The sequence below is a fragment of the Microcebus murinus genome, chromosome 4, assembly GCF_040939455.1.
Source record: "Microcebus murinus isolate Inina chromosome 4, M.murinus_Inina_mat1.0, whole genome shotgun sequence".
Lineage (NCBI taxonomy): Eukaryota > Metazoa > Chordata > Mammalia > Primates > Cheirogaleidae > Microcebus > Microcebus murinus.
The window spans coordinates 42,356,936-42,379,497 of NC_134107.1; the positions used below are offsets into that span (position 1 = coordinate 42,356,936).

Here is a 22,562-nt window from a genome sequence, read left to right on the forward strand (position 1 = left end):
ATAATCTGCAATGTTCAGGGACTAAGGGGAATTAATAAAGATTTATTAATCAAGTAAATGATAAAGTGATACAGTATGTTCAACCTGTCCCAACCTCTGGGAAAAGGAAATTATGATGCCTTACTTATAAATTCTTTTTTTTTTTTGAGACAGAGTCTCGCTTTGTTGCACAGGCTAGAGTGAGTGCCGTAGCATCAGCCTAGCTCACAGCAACCTCAAACTCCTGGGCTCAAGCAATCCTGTTGCCTCAGCCTCCTGAGTAGCTGGGACTACAGGCATGCGCCGCCATGCCCAGCTAATTTTTTTCTATATATATTAGTTGGCCAATTAATTTCTTTCTATTTATAGTAGAGACGGGGTCTCACTCTTGCTCAGGCTGGTTTCAAACTCCTGACCTCGAGCAATCCGCCTGCCTCGGCCTCCTAGAGTGCTAGGATTACAGGCGTGGGCCACCGCGCCCGGCCATAAATTCTTATTTTTCCTATTCAAAACTACTATCGGATGTCAACTACTTGAGTGAAATATTCTGATATCTATACAAACAACAGTTTAATTACTCCCCACTAATATAATGCATACAGGATTAGGAAGGCCTTCTGGAAGAAGCCATGCCTAAGGTAAAACCTTGAAGATGAATAGGATTATCAAAGAAAAGTAAGACTGTGCCAGGGCAAGGTTATCTTTGATAAGCTTCCTCCATTAAATTGTATTATAGAACACCTATTATAATCATCTATTATATATTGGCTTCTCCAGCTAAACAAATGTCTTTGGTGCCAGAGACTACATTTTGATTCTTTGTTGTATACATAATGCCCAGCACAGAAGCTAACGCATAGTTTAGTAGTCAAAACATGTTGCTTGAATGAAAAGTGGTCTTGGAAAGTATTCTCCTGCATATGTTTGCCATTTAAACAGTTTTGTAGCCCATTGCTTCTCTAGATTTCTATTTCTTCCTGCTCCCTCACACAGCATCAGTTTCTCACTGCTTGATATCAATGATTACTGTTTCCTTATATTCCATTTTCCATGCTGCTTTCCAATGTTCCCTAAAAACTGTCCATGCAAGGGGCTCTATGTTCCATTCCTAGTTCCTCACACGGCAGAAAATAGTATAGGAGTAAATAAAACATTATATTTTTAATTTTAAGAAGAGACACATTCACCTGAACAAACTAGCAGATATACTGAATTTAAAAATCAAGGCAGAAAAAAATTATTTTGTGACTGTCAAAGAGGTTTAAAACTGAAAACAAAACTCATTTTTGTGGTGAGGTGATCAAGCTCTATCAAATGCTACTTATCTTTACGATCCTTTAGCAGTATAAATTAAGAGATGGAACACTGAAAGAAACTATTTAACAGACAGTAAAGGGGGGGGGGCAAACAGATGTGATACACCTTACTTTCCAGAAATGAATTGTTTTTTCTTCTCCCCACTTTTGAAAAGTGAGGTAAAAAAGATGGCTACCACCTCCCTACCTGAGCCCTTCTGTAATACATCCAATATCTGGGGTGGGAACTAAAAATGTAGTACTCATTTATGTTTTTCATTTAGAAGCTGTCATTTTTCAAAGAAGGTAATTACACTAGTTAAATTTTGGCTTTATATTTGTAATTTCAAGTGTTTTTTTTTGGTTGCAATCTCTGTATGCTGATGGCTAAGACAATGATTCACATTTCTGAGACCCCACGACTCATTGTGGCCTGTCCCACATCCATGGGGTTGGATGCTGATGAAAAAAGAGAAGAGAAAAAAGAAATCAGATTGAACACTACCATGCAGCCTCTGGGAACAGCCAGGACATATCACTTGGAGGAAAGGACATTCTGTAATAGTTAAATCACTGTCTTAGTGATCTAAAGTTAAAAACATGACCCTTTGGCAAAACTGTAGGCAGAAGGGATGCAGTTTTGCTTTGAGGAGCAGGTGATTTGCATAAATGCAGCATTTTGAAAGAAGGTCTAATTTTTTATTAGATATTCAGGTGTATAGATGTCTAAAGGTTTTCAGTACATACCTCTGCCTACAAAGAAACTAGTCTTTGAGGTGGTACTTAAGAGTCAAATCACTGAGACTTATTCAATCCTGATGGAATAAGTAAATTCCATCTATGAAATCAATCTTAAATTCCCACAAGCAAATGGATAAGTTAACAATAAAACAAACAAGAACAATCCTTTCTTTAAGAATGTAGCAAGACAGGAAAATGAATGGAAATAGTAATTGGATCCTTTATTGAACATTTTTGATTTGCCAGATACAGTGGTAATTTACATGAATTATCTCATTTAGCACTCAAAATAACACCTAAGATAGGCAGGTATTGGTGTTACTATCTCTACTTCTGAGATGAAAAAACTTGAAGTTCAGAAAAGGTAAATACCTCATCTAAGGTTATATTGGTAAATTTAGGCCCACTGGGTCTAAAGCTGAAGCTCTAACCATAGTGAAACATACCACTTAAACCTTCCTCTTTTATTTGTATCTGTTTTAAAGAGAACTGATTTTCAGGAAACTTCCTTCCATTTCAAGATTGGTCCTTTTCTCATTCAGTCTTCTAGAACAGAGAAAGATTCATTTTGGCAAATATAAAGTACATTCTGAGCCATCTGGTATATATAACAAGAATTTTTCAGATTCTTGACTCATCTTTCCATGAGGACTGATCTGTCCTGTTAATTCATACATATATATATCAGATGTCTGGAAACATTAGGCACTTTAGGGTTTTTATCAGATCTGAATGCCAATATTCATGATGGTGTCTGTCAGGGCCTAAGTCAAAAGAAATCTGACCTGCAAAGATTGTTTCCTTACAGGTCATTACTCCAGAGATAACTACCTGAATCTAAGAGGAAAATACCTGGTCAAATTCATTTATTATCACAATCCAATAATGCTAATTGGCAGTCTCTGTGATAAGTTTAGAGAGAACTCCCTGACATCTCTAATCAAGAGTCTGCTATTATTGATTATTTGATAAATAAACTAGTTTTGTGCTTATTGCTGTGCCTCAGATATTTTAGTCCAGCTTGAGTGTGATTATTTCTCTCATAACTTATTGTGACCCTCAACACTGCTGATTTAAACATGAACCGATACCTGTCTACTATGGAATTAAATGATTATAATGTAGTTTAAGAATTTCAAGATTCCGCTCAAACTTTTAGAAGAATTTGATGTTTAAATCCTTTTATAATATAACTTAGTTGGTGGCTTCAGAATCAGTGTTAATGCATTTTTAAAAATATAGCTTAACAGGTATGATTTCCAGCATGGCTTTCAAAAGAGGATCAGGCATGTGAATGAATCTATCAACAAGTTATTTACTTAACTTCAGGGTTCCCAATTCTGTGCACTTCTGCATTCTCTGTGACTAGGTTTAAACAATGATTTAAACATTACAGGTGATTCCTCCCATGGTTTTATGCAACGACCATATACTTCAAATTTAATGTAAGAAAACATGTCTTTCTGAAAATTGTTTTCTTAATGGTAATGTTTCCAAAAAGAGTATAAAAATAGACAGAAAAGTGACTAAATACAAAGAATGAATTGAAGAAATATAGATTTTAAAATGGCTAAAATCCTTTGGGGTCCAATTTAGAAGTTCTAGACTCTGGAGTTAGAAAAATGAAGCATAAAAGGAGATCAAATGGAAGAAAATTTTGAAAGCAACGCATAGGGTACACCTAAACTTCAATCAAATATAAAAAATATCAGAACTAGATAGAATCCCTTTGAAATATAAACTAGTAAGACAAAGCATTCTTTTCTGGTACTTATATACTCTGCAGAGGATAAGTCACATGTAGGGAAAATCTCAGATAACTAAAATTTATCTTGGAGAATCTCTTAATAAGGTGGTATACTGGAAACTAACATAGAAACCATACCTCAGTAAGTTCAATACAACCAGTTCTCCAAGCAACGACACAAATCACCATTTCTTTGGCTGGGTTCCAGATGAGGTAGATGGCGTATAGCAGAGGGCCAAGTTGTATTAAGAATACATACTTTTAAAGACAATAATCACATGCAGTCCAGCAAGATGCTCATACTAGAGAAATACTTGGAAGCTAATAACTACTAAAGGAATGGCAGATGTATTTCCCACTTCATGCTCATTTTGGGGTCCATGTTCAGAGTCATCTGTACTATTTATAACATTTCTTTTACAGACTTTTTTTTAACTGAATGCTTACAGTTAATTTGCATAAGTTATATTTCCACATGATGCTACTCCATTGGATTTTTAAAAATAAGCTTTCAGAACCTAATAGCCTAAAGAAATAGCATAGGTTAAAAAATACATTCTAGGCCAGGCGCAGTGGCTCACGCTTGTAATCCTAGCACTCTGGGAGGCCGAGGCGGGAGGATCGCTCAAGGTCAGGAGTTCGAAACCAGCCCGAACAAGAGTGAGACCCCCTTCTCTACTAAAAATAGAAACAAATCAACTGGTCAACTAAAAATATATAGAAAAAATTAGCTGGGCATGGTGGCACATGCCTGTAGTCCCAGCTACTCGGGAGGCTGAGGCAGGAGGATCGCTTGAGCCCAAGAGTTTGAGGTTGCTGTGAACTAGGCTGACGCCATGGCAGGCACTCTAGCCGAGGCTACAGAGTGAGACTCTGTCTCAAAAAAAATAAAAATAAAAAATTCTAGTTTAAAGGTGATTTATATAATTCTACGATTGTCTAAAAGGCTTGGTTAAACAGTGTCAGCATATTTGGGGGGATATTTTCAAAATATCCTTCTACAAAATGTTCTTTGGTTCAGATGCACAAGAGAAGAATCAAATATGTCACAAGTCTGGCTTGACATAACAGGCCACAGAACCGTATTTTAATTCCCTACTGGATATCACTACTTGCATATCTCAAAGGCATTTCAAATGCAACATATTAATAGTTGATCCTCACCTCTAAACATGCTCTTGGAGTATTCTTTGTCTTCAGATAGTACTGTAATTTTTCAAATTGTACAAGTAAGAAACCCTGGAGTCATTACTGTTATTTATTTCTCTCATTCACCATTATCTAATCCATCCTTAAGTCCTATAAATTTTGCCTCCTAGATAAAGCCTGGATATGTCCACTTTTCTCCATTTCCACTAAAACTACCTTCATGTGAGTCACTGCCAATTCTTACCTGAGCTGCTAGAATGGCCTACCCATTGGCTTCCCACATGTACTTTGGTTTCCTATTTGTTCTCTATATCCCAGCTATGTGCTTTCCAAAGGGCCCTTCCGATCCCAACAAGCTCTGTCTAAAAATAAAAAAATCACAATTATTCCCCACTGTCCTGAGGAAAAGATCAAACATCACAAGGTGCTAAATGATCTGCACAGCCCTCCACCCCTTTAAGCACTATGGTCTCCATGTTCTAGCTATGCTGGGCTTCCTTCAGTTCCTTGTACCCATCAAGCCTAGTGATCACCAAATAGACACTTCTTGCTTGTTTTTGGTGAACTTTTAAATTGAAGTCTTTTAGCCACTGTGAGAATCACTGTTTTTTTGTTTTTTAAATAAATGCTTTACAGAAGCATACAAACATAAAATACACAAAAGTGAGCCAATCTTTCAGATACAGTTCAGTGAACTTTCTCAAAGTGAACACGCTTATATAACCACTACCTAGATTAAGATATGGACTACTCGGGCAACAGACCGAGACCCCTGTCTGGAATGAATGAATGAGTACTTTTTTTAAAAGTGAAGGGAGAAAAAAAGATATGGACCATTCCCAATACTCCAGAAACTTCCATCATGTTTCCTTTCCAATCATTAAGTCCACCCACAAAAGGTAACCATTATTCTGAAGTCCATCACCATATATTCATTTAGCCTGTTTTTGAAATTTAAATGTTGGAACTTTTCTGTAGCTGGCCTTCCCCTTTTTTTCTATGAACTTTTTGTTCATGACATTCATCCATGTTACAGTATATAGTCAAACTCTTTCTTTTTTTCCACTTGTGTATTCTATTCCATAAATATACCACATTTACTTATCCATTCTACAGCTGATGAATGTACTGATTTCTAGTTTGGGCCCTTTATGAAGAAGGCTTCAGTACACATTCTTGCACATGTCTTTTTGCTGAACATAACACATTTCAGTTAAGACACAGGGTAAGCATGTGTTCCACTTTGGTAGATGGCAGGTAGCTGGGGTTGCAGGGAAAAAGCTTTAGCTCAGTGCAGCATTTTTGCCTCATCATTCTGATGTATTTCTCAGACTGCTGCTATTAGCAAGATTCTTTAAATATGCTATAAAAATTTCAAACATATACACAAATATAGAGCCTCTGAGTACCTATCATATGACCTATATTCAATAGTTACCAATATTTGGCACATTTACTTCATCTGTTCATCCTCTGCTCCCTTTTGCTGTGGAACTGTTTTGGAGCAAATGCCTCACTTTATGCATATCATTTCTTTCACACATACTTTGTTTGCATCTCTAAAAATATGGACATTTTCTTAGATAAACACAATGCACTTATCACACATAACCAAATTGTCATAAATACAAGAACTATCTATTTTGGCTTGCTACTATATTTCAAATGTCTCATAGCTTTTAGTATATAATACTACTCAAAGAACATTTCCTGAGAACAAATGAAAAGATTTAAGTGTTTTCACCATCATCTTAGCCCAGCTACAAAGATTCTGGTTCAGAGAAGAGTAGAAAGTTCAGAACCATGCTCTAGATCATATGGTCATTTAGACAAGGAGAAACCTAAAACTGATTGTAGAGGTGGAATAATATAATTAGAAATTATCTCCTCCAAGACATAAAACGTACTTAATGAAGCCTATTAAAAATAGATACCAGATGTCCCACTAAAATCTATGATGCAAGTTCAACACCAATCTTACTATTTCTAAGCAGCACAGATGTGTTTTAATAATTAGTTTCTTTGGCTGATTAGCTTTACAAGGTCAAAATTAGGTCAATTTACACCAAAAAGTACTAAGAGCTGATTTAATATCCAGAAATGAGCTTGGAATTGGTAGATTTCTACTGTCAGATTTTCTAGAAGCCTTAAAAGAAGATTTAAAGAACACAATTGCAAAGAAATAGGCTCCTCTTGAAGTTTTTTCTTAAGCTTTAAATTTTTCTAATGGCTTAATTAAAAAGTAAAATGAAAACAGTATTATGGCTAAGAAATCATTTAATTTCAAATTGTAAACATTTTAAAGTTTTTTAATAGCATTAGCCATAAAAAACTGTAACTGTGAAAGACTTGTTTTGATTCCATCCAAAGCTAAATATTGATGGTTCTTAAATATCTATCATTTATCACTAAAAAGGGAGGGAACTGAATTGAGAGGTAATATACAATTATATTTTTATTTCACTAATTTTTGTTTAGGTTCAAAATCCTAAATATGCAGGCCCAGATTTATTTTCCAGATTGGGCTTTTAAAAAACAATTTATTCAGGAACTTCTATTTCCTGTTAGGATGTAGAGAGTTGCAAAAGACCCTGACCGAAAAAAAAAGAAAACAACAGATAAACTAAGAAATCATTTTTTCATCAAAACCATCAAAGAGACTTAGATGCAAAGAAATCTAAATTATTTCTAGAGAGGGATGAATCCTTCCTAGTTGAGCAAAAATAAATACTGGCATTCATACCTGAGGGCATTTGCCCAATCCTGGGACGGGCAAAGTAGCAAAAATGCCATTGGCACAGGAACTTTGCTAGGATAAGGAGAAACCAGCCATCTTTTAATAGCCAAGCCTGGGCCAGTGTGATGCACTGGGATTTGAAGAAGCTTCAAAGGCAGAACTGGTCTCCTCTGCAAACCAATTCTCCATCATGCTACTTATCAGGAGGTGGAGGCACCTGGTAGTTGTGCTGCAAAGCAGGAAGAAATGGGAGATTTCTCCCAAGCCGAAACCATCTATAACCAAAGTTAACTGTCACTATTAACATGACTTTACCATTCAATCTTCTGCTATCCCAGAAACTCTTGCTTAGAAAGAAGTTGGTTGTTTCAAGTACCTGGAGAATATTTATTTATTTGAACAACAGACTTATCAACTAACCCTCTGGAGGGTAAATACCCTCTTTTCAAGAACAGCTGACTCAACTACACTGTTAACTATTCAAGACTCACTGTGAAATCCCTTTCTCAATGTGTCTACCAGTTCTCAACTAGTAGGTCATGAAATCATGCCAAACCCCAATGAAGTTTCCCTTCCCCTTCAACCTCACTCCACATTAAAAGACCTGCTGAAGATCAGATCCCCCAAATTTCATAAATATCCTGACTTGGACTTCCTTACTGGAGTAAACTACAAACTGGGCATTCTTTTCAGGATCAAGGCAAGGTGGGCCTGATCTTGTGCTTAAGACACTGAAAATTAACTGAAGTGTAGTACTCAGCCCTGACCCAGCTCAACTCCAGATTAGATAAAAGGGATCAACTCCTCATCCTAGCTATTTAGGGGATACTCTTCTAGGGGAAAATATTACCTACTTTAGTCTGTATTATTCTTTTATACAATGTCTAGCATAAAATACAAAATTATAAAATATGAGAAGAAACTGGAAAATGTGAGCTGTAATCAAAAGCAACAGAGCAGAATCAGAGATGGCTTAGGGAATTAGCAGATCTTAAAAGAATGATTATAAATATGTCAAGGAATATAGATTAAAAAATTGACCAAATTAGTTAAATAGGTAAAAAATGATAACTCTAATAACTAAAATATGATATCTGAAATGAAAATATTTATTGGCTAATATTGAACAGAAAAAAATACAGAAATGGTCAAGGAATTAAAAAGTAGGTGAGCTTATCCAAAAGTGAGCTTATTAAATGACTATCATACATCAGTCTTTTCTTTCACTCTTTTCATCCTTGAAAACAAAAGAGGCTTCAGAGGCTTCCTTGTTTAAAATCTTTTTTTTTTTTTTTTTTTTGGTGCCTACTTTATAGACAAGTACTTGGCACACAGCATTTAATGTTTAATAAACTAAAATCTGTTAATGTACATTTTATTAACAAAGACTTTAAAAGTTATTAAAAAGATCTCATATCAGATTTATGAAGTTTCATAAAATCCAAAATAAAGGACTTTAAGAGGTTCTTAAGTAAAAACATAGTTATGTACCACATAACTATGCTTATCAACGTGTTGCAAGGCTTACAGTATTCAGTATAGTAATATGCTGTACAAGTTTGTAGCCTAAGAGCAATAGGCTATACCTGCGGTTCCCAACCCTCGGGCTGCAGACCAGTACCTATCTGTGGTCTCTTAGGAACCCGGCCACACAGGAGGTGGTGAGCGACAGGCAAGTTAGTGAAACTTCATTTGTATTTACAGCTGCTCCCCATAGCTTGCAGCACTGCCTGAGAACTGCCTACCACCAGCTCAGTGGTGGCATTAGATTCTCATAGGAGTGTGAACCCTACTTTAAACTGCACATATGCCGGATCTATGTTGCACTCCTTATGAGAATCTAATGCCTTATGATCTGAAGTGGAGCTGAGGCGGTGATGCTGGCACTGGGGAGTGGCTGCAAATACAGATTATCATTAGCAGAGAGGTTTGACTGCACAATAAATTTAATGCGCTTGAATCATCCTGAAATGATTCTGTGGAAAAACTGTCTTCCATGAAACTGGTCCCTAGTGCCAGAAAGGTTGGGGACTGCTGGGCTATACCATATAGTCTTGGTGTATAGTTGGTTATACCGTCTAGGTTTGTGTAAGTACATTCTACAATGTTTACATAATGATGTAATTGCTTAATATTGCATTTCTCAGGACGCATCTCCTCTGTTAAGTGATGCATGACTGTGGTAAAAAAAGTATTTCTTGAGCCTTGCATTCATCTCTAATTAAACAACTGTAGTAAAAGAAAAATGCCTAGGAAAAATATTCTTTTTCAAATGTTTAAAAACATACAGCAGTTAATATCAGTCATTATTCCAGTGCATGCTAGTAAAAAAGTAGAATAAAAGAAATGCAGAAATTAAGATATGATAAACGACTACTTTGAGATATATCAAATAAAAATATCCACATGCCAAACATCCAGGTTGAGTATCCCTAATCTGAAAATCCGAACTGCTCCAAAATCCAAAACTTTTTGAGCGCTGACATTGCTATTCAAAAGAAATGCTCGTTGGAGCACTTCAGATTTTTGGATTAGAGATGCTCAACCAGTAATGCATATACTCCAAATTCTGAAATCCAAAACACTTCTGGCTCCAAGCATTTTGGATAAGGAATGCTCAGCCTGTATTATTTATGTGTGTGGGCATATAATCTGATCAAACCATCTTAAATATTTTCATTTTTAAGGTATGACATTCATTTGCTATAATATAAAAAGCTTATTTAACGTATACCTAAGATTATGAAAGAGGATGCTTTCTAAGCCTGTAAGGAGCTTATAGACAAATACCAATATGAATGCTGCTGACACACAGAGTAAGAAAACATTACACAATTATATAAATGACATTAAAAATAAACTAGAACTCATAAGACATATTAGTTCTAAATTTTATAGCCTTAAACCTTTTGCTTTTAAACTACACACTTTCTATAAAAATAATGGATTTTATTGTTCCTTTATGGCAAGGTTAAGCAGGCTGATAATGATAAATGGAATGTCAGCTGCTATCTACATCTCCATACTCCATCATAAAAGCAAAGACAATTTAATCTGTCAATATCATAAGGTAAAAATGCTCAGAAAATGTGTTACCAGTATTCATTGGAAATTTATCCTTCAACCATTATAGGCAACCAAGACTGAAGACATTTAGATGTAAATATCACAGCATGTAAAAGATGTAAAATTGGTTAATGTAAAACATTAAAAATGCTATTAAATTTTTCTGGGGGTGTATGGTGGTAGAAATTGCAAAGAAAAGATGCTTTCTATGAAAGGTTCTAACAAAGAAAACTATCAGTTTGTAGCACACATGCTATTAAAATTAAATGCAAAGGGGGTTCCCTTAGCATCTTGTTACTTTGAAAAATCCAATTTCCTCTAATTTTTTAATTAGGTCACAAATTTAGAATCTCATTAAGAAATAAATGGTTATGCATATACTTAAAATGGGGTTAACTACATAGAGAAATTCTCCATCTTAATCTGTAGTTAAGCATTCAAATTTTAAGCACAAGAAGAAACATTTAACATATTTGAAGGTCTGTTATTCAGCAGTACAAATCCAGATACATTTTTCTTCCATTTTCCTAAAAAAGCCAAATCTCTTCCTCCCCAAAGTTACTTTATTTATTCTTTACTGGGCACTGTTTTATTTTTCAATATCTTCACTAATTCTTCTGACCATACAAAAGGGCAACAAAATTCCAATTAGGCACTCATCCTTTTTAACCTGTTATGAATTACTCAAACATAAGCAGGGCACCTAATCTATCCATTCAAAAGTAGCCTTATAAACCATGCTATAATAGCTCCAGACAGTAGGTAGCAGAGAGGGGTAAGAACTTGGCATCACCCCAAAAAGCAAGAGAGTTGGAGTGAATATGAGTGGATGGCTGCATCTCACAAATAATGAAAACCTAATAAGAGCAATAGGCCACAAAATTTTACTCATGTTAGAGTAAGCACCCTGGGAAGGAAACAGAGTTTCTAAGATGTGTAAATTATATGCTTACTCTGAGAGGATGAAGACAATTTCAAAGATCTACCTTTTATCTGCTGCAAAGAGGATTAGACATGTGAATGAGCCCCCCATATCAGAGTGCATTCTGATTATACATATCCTCTTACCCTCCTCCTCCCAAGAACTGCTCACAAAAATTTTAAAATGTTTCACATGCAATATGCAGCTTGGTTTCTACCACACCTGGAGTATATCTTATTCATAAGGTTTCTCTATTTTTTTTTATTTTGGGGACAGAGTCTTGCTCTGTTGCCCTATCTCAGTACCTTTGTCATATTCCTCTTGAGATAAGTTACAGAACTATGTTATGCAGCAGTAACCAGATACATAAAAGTCCACTCTATCCTCCTGCCACCTTCCTCCCAAATCCCAGGCCTGCCTCATTTCCAAACTTTTTTTATATAAAAAACATCCAGGCAACCACAGCCTGAGAATAAAAATACAATTTGAAAGGTACTTTCTATATAGATGTAAGATAATGTAACAGTTTATTACGGAATTTTTTTTTTTTTTTTAGAGACAGGGTCTTGCTGTGTTGCCCAGGCTGGGGTGTAGTGACCCAATCATAGCTCACTGTAACCTTGAACTCCTGGGCTCAAGCAATCTTCCTAATTTGAGTAGCTGGGATTATGGGTGCGTGCCACCATACCCAACTAATTTTTAAATTTTTTGTAGAGATGGAGGTCTATGTTGCCCAGCCTTCTTACAGAAGTCTGATTGTACGGGGACAAATGCAGCAAGTACCTACATATTTGATACTTATAAAATTTTTCAATACCAAGATTTTGATTACAATCTTTGGATTAAACAGACTTTGCCAGTTTTTTCTATTGTTTCTTTTTTATTCTTTTAAGTATACAGAATAAAAACTAAGATCACTGAAGGATAGAAACAGTTTCTTTAAACACAAAGCTTTTCCAAATAATAATAGGAAATAATTCCCTATGTTTTATGAAACTCTTTCCATAGCATAAAACTGTAACTAAAATTACTTTCCAAAAGTTACTGACAGCTAGGGTTTCACATGACCTAGGTTCAGCCAAGCAGATGTTCTATACAAAGATTTAAGAAGAGAAAGTGGCCAATGTTAGTTGGCGGGCAGAGGGTCAGGAACAGGATGGTTGTGATGGGATTTGTTCACCTAGGGGTGTCAGTGGTGGCTAACACTGAGTGGTCAGGGGCTCTGGGGTTGTTACAGCCTACAGTGGTGGAGCCATCTTTCTCTTCACAACAGAGGCAGCTTTGTAGCAGGCCAGTTCCAAGGTGTGGTTCTAGGAGCTGATTCTAGAAGTTCAAAATACAGTCTGCTCCTTTAGTCTCCCAAATGTGTCTGGAAACGATCTTAATTCCCTTTAATAAGTCTGTTTCAGTTTAAACAAGCTGATCTAAATGCCATTGTTTGAAACTAAGAACTTGACCAATAAATTAGAAAATGAAGAACATTTCAATGAAAGTCAATAAACTCATTTACCTATATAAAATTCAAAAATATGCAAAACTAAAACATAGTTTTTGACATCTTCACTAGAGTTTTATATCTGTTCTATTTTGATTTAATGAAAAGGTCACCGAAAACAGATTTGAAATATTATTTAATAATACTGGGGATGTGACAAATAATTTCTAAGAATTCCCTTAGAGATTTATCAATTTTCATCACTTAAGACCGTCTTTTTTTTCAACTCTCAAGGATTACTAATATCAAAACCAAAAGGGAACCTAGGAGTCAAAGCCTTTAGCCTTTAAGTTGACCAAATCGTTTCCACTACTAAAGAAAGAATTAGAAAATTCATGGGCAATGAATGAGAATAAAATTTTGCTTTTCATTAATTAAATAAATGAATGTAATAGGTGCCCCAAAGTCACACATCTGAAATCTAGATATTTATCTTTTGAAAATTTCAATTAAAAGACTAAGCCCTCAAAACATCAAAGTACATTGTTAAACTCATTTGGATGTAAAATAATTATGGAATCAAAATGAACTGAATCAATTTAAAGAAGCCATAGATTCTTCTGTATGTCAATCTGAACAAAATATTTAAAAGAATCAGGCTGAAGAGCCAACGTTAAAATGACTATCATCTGTTCTATACAGTTTCTGACAATAAAATCTTCAACAAAAATTAACCAGAGTTTTAAAAACTATATAACTATTTAAAAAATAATATAAATATCCATGTCAATACTACCTATGTAAATTCATACTTTAAGTAAAGGCTTACATTTTATTGATAATTTGAATCTTGTGGTAAAGGTAAATGTTAAACTTTACAAACATTTAGAAATTAAGAAAACATCTATGTATTTTAACAATCTAACATTTCTAGCTACATTTTCGGTGCTTTCACATAAATTATCCATATAACTAGTCATCAAGGTAGAAAGAATTATCTTCATTTTTCATAAAGCACTTGAATAGTAGTATATGGTACAGATTACTTAGGTACCTTGAACAAATAAGTGGTAAAACCAAATGTAAATCCAGATCTGCCTAACTTTTCTATAATAAATTCCACATTTTTCTATTATATACTAGGTTCATTCTTTAAAGAAAGGTAACCCAATATTGGTTTCTTAATTATTTTCATAAACGTAAAATATTTTACCAAATAAACATATCTTCCAATTGACTGTTAAGAGTTATTATGAGGAGTAAGATGTGAACTTTTGTTTTTGAAGATAAAATTGAGTACTTATAAAGAAAAATCATCATGTAAACACGGTTTTCTAATACTTTTTCTATTGAACTAAACTATAATAACTTTTTAAAAGTCTACGGACCTATGAAACTAGATCTATTCGATGGCAAAGACAGACTGTCACATGCAATAGTTGTTTTCATTTATCACAAGCCTGTAATTAATTCATTAGCCTGCCAATCAACTGCACTGCTAGTGAAAGTAGAATGAAATAGCTTACCGTGCACATGGATGTCTTTGTGATTTTCAGAGTAAAATCTGAAGAAAACTCCAAATCTGAGATAGATGTTTTATGGCAATCTATATGCTACCCACATAAAAAAGAGTGAAAGAGTTAAACAAAACAAAACAAAACACAGATAAACATCAGTTCCTTTTTTATGCAAAAAGGATTACTGTAAACCAGTGTTTCACAAACTTACTCGTTCACATACCATTTTGGGGATTACTTCCAAATTTAAGGGGTATTAGTTATGAACACTTAATTTTTCTTTATATCAAATTACTACTGTTTTACTTAGAATTCTTGTAAACAATGGTATATATCAAATCATGGCTCTGATGTTCAATGTTTTTCTTTGTTCCACATAAAATCATTCTGCATACCAACTATGGTACACCTACCACGTTTGCCGTAAGTTATGTGATAATAGTCAATAAATTTATAGGAAATGTCAATTTTAAAACACATGCTAATGAAAAGCAAAGTTGTTTAAAAATTCATGTCCATAACTGCATCTGAAGTTTGTTAGATATTAGGAAAAACCACAATAATTCAAACAAAACAGCACAACTATGAAGATTCAACTAGGGGATAAAAACAGCCAAATATCTTTATTTTCCCATTCTGCCCTGGTTCAAATCCTTCTCCATTTCACTTTAGAGAGGGAATGGAATCACATTTTAAACATAGCGGTCTGACCAGAAGTGTGTTGTATCTGCCCATGAATACATAATATACCAGTGAACACACCTGAGGCATTACTCTATTTAAAATAGTTTTAGAAAAATTTTCAAAAATTTGTAGAAAAATTGGCAAACACAGAACTATATTTACTTAAATAAGTGATTAATGTTAGAAAAGTATATGTATACTTTTTAAATACCTTCATTTTCATTCCTAAATTTTCTATTTCAACTACTTATTTATTTATTTTTTTTTTGAGACAGAGTCTCGCTTTGTTGCCTAGGCTAGAGTGAGTGCCGTGGCGTCAGCCTAGCTCACAGCAACCTCAAACTCCTGGGCTCAAGCGATCCTTCTGTCTCAGCCTCCCAAGTAGCTGGGACTACAGGCATGAGCCACTATGCCCGGCTAATTTTTTCTATATATATATTAGTTGGCCAATTAGTTTCTTTCTATTTTTAGTAGAGACGGAGTCTCGCTCTTGCTCAGGCTGGTTTTGAACTCCCGACCTCGAGCAATCCGCCCGCCTCGGCCTCCCAGAGAGCTAGGATTACAGGCGTGAGCCACTGCACCCGGCTCAACTACTTATTCATAACAGTTTTGGCATTAAGCAAAGAGATCATCAGACAGAGAAATCACCACTTCTCCCAACTCCCCTCTTTCTGCTCAGTCTTAAGACTGAGTTGTCTATAACTGTATATTCCTACCTTGAGCCGAACAGCACAATGAATCCCTATCAGTGTACCAGAGCACTGAACAGTCCTATAATTCATTAAGCAGCTGTGTTTCTTCCTTAAAAGCTGAATACAATTTTAATCAGCTTGCTCTTGCTGAGAAGCTTCACATTTATTATTCTATGTTAATTTTTAATACTTTTTTCACTTATGAAAATAAATAATATCTATTTTGTTCAAAGAATTATTGATGCTATAAAAGTAACAATGTGACTAAAGAGAGGCAATATCCTGTACCTAACACTGAACAAACTACTGTATATCTAGTTGACACAGACAAATTAAGAAGTTTTTAAGAAAAGCAGTATTTTTCACTGCAAAGTTAGTGAACCCATGTAAATTAAACACAGAAAGATTCACAATAAAACCAGAGATTAACTGAGAAATGTGAACATAGTAGGGCTTTAGTTTCATGGGCAAATTTACTGTTCTTAATCTGAAAAGGCAGGCAGACATTTGAGAGAAGTTAAATTGTATGGAATATATGAAAGGAATTGAATGAATACTTTGGCTATAACTAAGAAGCTAGAATAAGGGAAGTAGGTGGTGATAAAGCAGAAATGACAACAGGACTTTTTACCTTAATTAAGCCAAAGTTAATGATTCAACTAGTTCAGAGTTAAGATTATAAAACAGAGTAAAAGGAATTTTAATATATAAAAAAGTGATTCCAAAGGGATGATATAATTGGTAAATATGACCTTAAATTGTTTAGACTGATTAAAATTGGAAGAGTGCTGTTTTGAAGGTCCATATATAAAATCACTATATTAATTTCAAATACTAAACTAAGAAAAATGGTAACACTGTTACAGAAAAGTAAAATTGGCAAAACACCTACCTTAATAACACAAGGTTCTGAAATGAGAGTCTTTGGATCCAAAACTTCCACAACAGCTTCTGGAATAACTGCTTTCTTCATGCAGGACATGTTGAAGCCATAGACATCATCCCAAAAAGTAATTCTATCAGCATGTTTATTCATATCACTCACTGCTACAAGGCTCATAGTGCAAATGTCAGGATAGACTGTAAGCAATAAAATGCCCAACAATTAAGCATCATCTCCCTTTATGACAGTAACTTTTAAAGGCTAAATATAAATACCAAATCCATCAGTATGGATGACTAGTGTTAGGAGATTAACAAAGGTACAGACCAAGGAAAACAACTAGGTTCCATTTTGTAGCCTCTTTCAAAGAAAGATACCTATTATAACGATGGTAAGATTAAAATAATTCCAACGATGGGGTCCTTACTAAAACAGGATTATGTAAGTGACCCTGAAATGAGCATACTTAAAATTATTATTAAAACTTAAAGTATGCCAACCTAAAAAAAGCCACTAGATCTTTACTTCATATATTCCTCTAAATGATGCAGAAAGAGACAAATCATATAAAAAGAGATGTAGCATGGAAAAAAAAGGCAAAATGGAGTTTTATAGTTTCTCTTTAATATTAAAAAAAGAACATCAAATATGTGCCAGATATTATGCTAGTGTAAGGCATAGACTATGGATACATAGCCCTACCCTTGAGAAACTTTTTTTAGACAATTTTGACAAATGAATGCACAATTATTTGTGAGCTAATAAATACTAAGAAAAGGAACATACAAGGTACTACAGGAGCTCACAGCAAAAACAGCTAATTCACACTTGGCTGGAGCAGGAAAGCAGGCTAATGTAAGATAAGAACTGAAGCTCAAGTGAGTCAGGAGTGGGAGGGAAGGAGTAGTCTAGGTAGAGTGTACAGTGTGTGCAAAGGGTCATGATTAATAGATGTGATGGCCCACATGCAATCTAATTAGAGAGAAACAGACTTAAGGCTGGAAAGGTAAGCAGGGGCCAAGGAATATGTGGCTGAGCAAACTAAATTAATAAAGTGGACTTCATTCTAAGAATAATGATAATACGCTGAAAAATTTCACATAGGGTAGGTAGCAACGTGATCAGATTTTGAATTAAAAAAAAAACTATCGAGTTAAATGTGGAGAATGAATGGGAGGGTGCAAGACTAAAACAGAGACAAATGAAGAGACAGTTCTAACAATCCAGATGATCCAAACTAGGGTGATGGCTGTGGGAATGGAAAGGAGGAGACGCATTCAAAAGACAGGAGGTCGAACTTGCAGAACTTTGGCTGTGAAGAAGAAGAAAAGGTCAAGGATGACAGTGTTTAGCTTTAGTGACTGCACAGACTGTGGTACCAAGCATTATAATAGGGAATAAATATAGGCAGATGCAAAAGGAATATGAAAGTTTATTGCTTACTGGACAAAACATAATATCCAATAAGCAGAATGTATGAGTCTGAAATTCAAAAATAGATTATCTGGGTTCAAGATATAAACTTGGATACCATAAGCATACAAATGGAAATGTTAACTGTGTAACTAGCTTGTGAAATTAGGGAGACTAGACAACGGGTACTAGAATTTAAGGAATGTATACAAGAAGAAAGGAGACTGAGAAGGTGGAATAGTCACAGAAGAAAGAACCAAGAGAGAGGGTAAATGTTATAAAAGTTAAAGAATGAGTGACTCAGGAAGAAGCTCTCTACTTAATAACAGGTCAAGGTCTTAAAACACAAAACTTTAAGACTGATTCCCTTTTTATACTTTGTCCTTCAAATATCTCATATCAACTCTTAGGGATTCATGAATTAAAAATACAAATCACTATGTACCCAAATCAACAAACTGAAAGCAAGTATAAATGTACCAATGAAATGCAGGAAAGAAATAATCCCATGATTATTACAGCTAGCCTTCAGACTTGAACAGTAGAGAAATTATCATCTCTTTCTCCAAACTTTGTTTTTATCCACAGCTTTGGAAATTTTATTATTCAATGACAGCAGCACTAAATTGTCCTCCAAATAAAGCCCAGGATAAAATCTAGCAGCAAAGCAACTGCTTCCAAATCTAACTTGTGAGATATTTGGAAAAAAATACCCAGTGCTATGTCACTGATACGAAGTGTTGCAAGTCTTCCCTGATGGACATGTGAGAAAGGTATGCTAGATGCACTGGGGCAGGGTACACTACCATGTAAACTAAGTTACTTCTAATATTCCCTTCCTCTACAAACTGGTAGGTAAAGCCTCTTGCCTGTGTTTAAATTCTTAATTAATACAAATTCTTCAGAGTAACTGATTTGTTATTGAAAATGCTAATCCAGTAAGAAGATCAGCTACAAGGAAATACGTCTAGTTTCCTGAAGCAGATCCTTAAGATGAGAAACACTGAAGAAAAAAAGAATTCTGAAGCAACTTTAGATACTTGGCTAACTTCTCAATATATCCTTTTTTGCACTTAATATGACAATCGTAGAAGCTTTCCCATATTATGCCCTGTAATTCCATCATTAAAGAGCAACATAATAAGGGTATAGTCAGGAGTCTGCAAACATTTTTCATAAAGTTAATATTTTAGGTTTTGTGGGTCATATGGTTTTTGTTAAAATTACTGCATTCTGCAGCTCTTAGTGTGAAGGGAGGGCAGCCCTAGACAATATGTAAATAAATGAGCATGGCTGTATTATAATAAAACTTAAAAAGGCAGCAGGGCTAGATATAAACAGGAACAAATGGATAAAGGGGCTTATTATCATGGTCACCACATTATATTATTTCAGGGAGGGCCATCTGCATTGCAGTTTATGGGAACTAAACATCCTCCAGAGTTGTGCAGTGCACAGCCACTCAAGTTATTTAACAGTTCGTAAAGTTCTTTTTATTAGAATATTTAAAACAAATTTTACTGGAGTTCTTAAATGTCATCTTTATACCAGGGTTGGCAAACTATGACCCATGGGTCAAATCTAGCCTGCTGCCAGTTTTTGCATACAATTTTTAACTGGAACACTGCCATATTCGTTTACTTACATATTGTCTATGGCTGTGCTACAGTGGCTGAGGTGAATAGTTGGGACAGGGACCATATGGCCCTTTACAGGAAAAGTTTGCTGATCTCTGGCTCTATATCTAACAATATGATGTATTAGTAATATCACCAAGAAATAAAAATTCCTTTTTCATAAAAAATTATAACTTACTGAAAGTAATAAAACAGCTTTAAAACTATAATACTTTGGTAATTAGAAGAAACAAACTAAAGAGGAATATGATTTTTTTCCAGTGTTGAGGTATATTTTTGAAGTAATATAGAAAATTATAGTTTTGTATTGTTAGGATTCAGAAATTTTTTCTTTCAGTTAGTAAGATCAATTAATATTCATAAGGATTTGTAATCAGTGTTACAGGTCAATTTGGTTCTATATCCATCTCCTCACAGCTGGCTAAAATCTTAGACCACCTGCCAGAATTCTGACTAACCCTTTACCTTCATATTCTGACACATCTGTCATTTGATTTTTATCAGAAGCTATAACTGAATAATTATTCCTCTTTGTAAGTGAAATTAACAATTCCTTCTTGTAAGTGATTGGACAAAAGCACCCTCTTAACAGACAATTTATAAATTCATGGCTTTGACATCTGTGTCCTTCTCGATTCACTGCCCAGAATTCATTTGTCACTAGAACGGCTCACATGGTGAATAGATAAAGACGGGAAATCCTTTATCCCTTAGAAATGCCTCACAAACTTTTGGACACTAAAGGATCAGACTGAAATGCATAAAGAAACAATTCCTAGTAAACACTAGTATTCATTGTGTATATACAGCTAACCCCAGAATTAAAAGGTTTAGAGCAAAGGGAGATAGTAAATAAGTCAAAATTAACTGTTTCACAACATATGTAATCAATACGGAAAAGGATTTTAAGTGAAATAACAATGATAGCAAAGTGCCTGATGTGCATAAAATGAGATGTACTACAAAAGTCACCAAATCAGTAGATATTTTGGGAGTCAAACTTAAAAAATTGCTAACATATAATTAGGGCATCTTACAATTAAGTAAAACTTATTTGGAAATTAGACACATTTCATTAACTTATAAATAGCGACAAGGCCCCCTGAAGCTTAGCTAGGCTAACATGTAGCTACCAATATGCTTTGAAGAATTATATGCTGAGTAAAAGCAGCAAATGATATTGTTTATTTCACTCTGGGAAAAGGAATGAGATGACAGAGCAAACAAAACAAAAGACACTTAAAACCAACAAGCAGAACTGAGGGAGGAGTAAGATGTATGTATGATTCAGTTTTCCAAGTGGAAAGAGAAATAGCAAGAAAAGTACATTTGAAAATATGGAATTTATAACAAGCAGTTTCTTACTAGCATAGATCAGGTTTTCCAAAGCCAATTCCAATGAAAAATCTTGGAGAGAAGCAGAACTACCAGTATGTATTTGCCACTCTATTTTATTGCCCCTTTCTGAACTGTTTGTATAAACTTACTCTGTAAAAGTTAAAATGACACAAACTTGTTTTCCCTCCCTCCCCCTGCAGATTAGGCATAGGCACATGACCAGGGCCCCAAGGCCCCTAAAGTCTACTTTTTAGAGGTAGCAATGGCTACTGTTGACAAGATCAGACAATTTAACCTGTCAGCTAGTGTGCAACATTAGAATATTATATCACTTCTAAATCAGTCCCATATGGTAATTTTGTGTCGTTCCTGCTTGTGTAATGTTTTAGATTGGTTTTTCAGTTCTCACAGGAACTTTGCAGCCTACCATATCCTTTTTTTTGAGACAGAGCTTTGTTGCCCAGGCTAGAGTGAGTGCCATGGCGTCAGCCTAGCTCACAGCAACCTCAAACTCCTGGGCTCAAGCAAGCCTCCTGCCTCAGCCTCCCCAGTGTCTGTACAGGCATGTGCCACCATGACCGGCTAATTTTTTCTATATATATTAGTTGGCTAATTAATTTCTTTCTATTTATAGTAGAGACGAGGTCTCGCTCTTGCTCAGGCTGGTTTTGAACTCCTGACCTCAAGCAATCTGCCAGCCTCCGCCTCCCAGAGTGCTAGGATTACAAGCATGAGCCACCATGCCCGGCCTACCCTATCCTTTTAATAAATTCCTTTTGTGTTGAATGGCCAGGGAAGATTTCTATTTCTTGAAACAAGAACCCTGACTGATGCAAAGGGAAATATACCTAAAACATTCTTAAGAAAAGATGTCTTCCCCTAGATTTTTGTTCAAAGGGGCCTGATGTGTGACTTGAACATCTATTTTTTTTTTTTTTTTTTTTTTTTTGAGACAGAGTCTCGCTTTATTGTCCAGGCTAGAGTGAGTGCCGTGGCGTCAGCCTAGCTCACAGCAACCTCACACTCCTGGGCTCGAGCGATCCTTCTGCCTCAGCCTCCCGAGTAGCTGGGACTACAGGCATGCGCCACCATGCCCGGCTAATTTTTTATATACATATCAGTTGGCCAATTAATTTCTTTCTGTTTATAGTAGAGACGGGGTCTCGCTCTTGCTCAGGCTGGTTTTGAACTCCTGACCTTGAGCAATCCGCCCGCCTCGGCCTCCCAGAGAGCTAGGATTACAGGCGTGAGCCACCGCGCCCGGCCTTGAACATCTATTTTTAACAAAAGGTCCCCACTGATTGTGAGGGTCTGTGCAGATTAATTA

At 35.3% G+C, this 22,562-nt stretch overlaps 1 protein-coding gene across 4 annotated transcripts in view; it reads right to left on the reverse strand.

The window, feature by feature from the left end:
• PRMT3 (protein arginine methyltransferase 3) overlaps positions 1-22,562 on the reverse strand; it is a 112,101-nt gene that overhangs the window by 20,543 nt on the left and 68,996 nt on the right. For all 4 annotated transcript variants that reach the window (XM_076002095.1, XM_076002094.1, XM_076002097.1 and 1 more), the window contains 2 exons: positions 16,857-17,044; positions 14,598-14,684 (listed from right to left, as the gene is read on the reverse strand). In XM_076002095.1, coding sequence (XP_075858210.1) covers positions 14,598-14,684; positions 16,857-17,044 — 275 coding nt within the window. The remainder of the gene's footprint in view (positions 1-14,597; positions 14,685-16,856; positions 17,045-22,562) is intronic.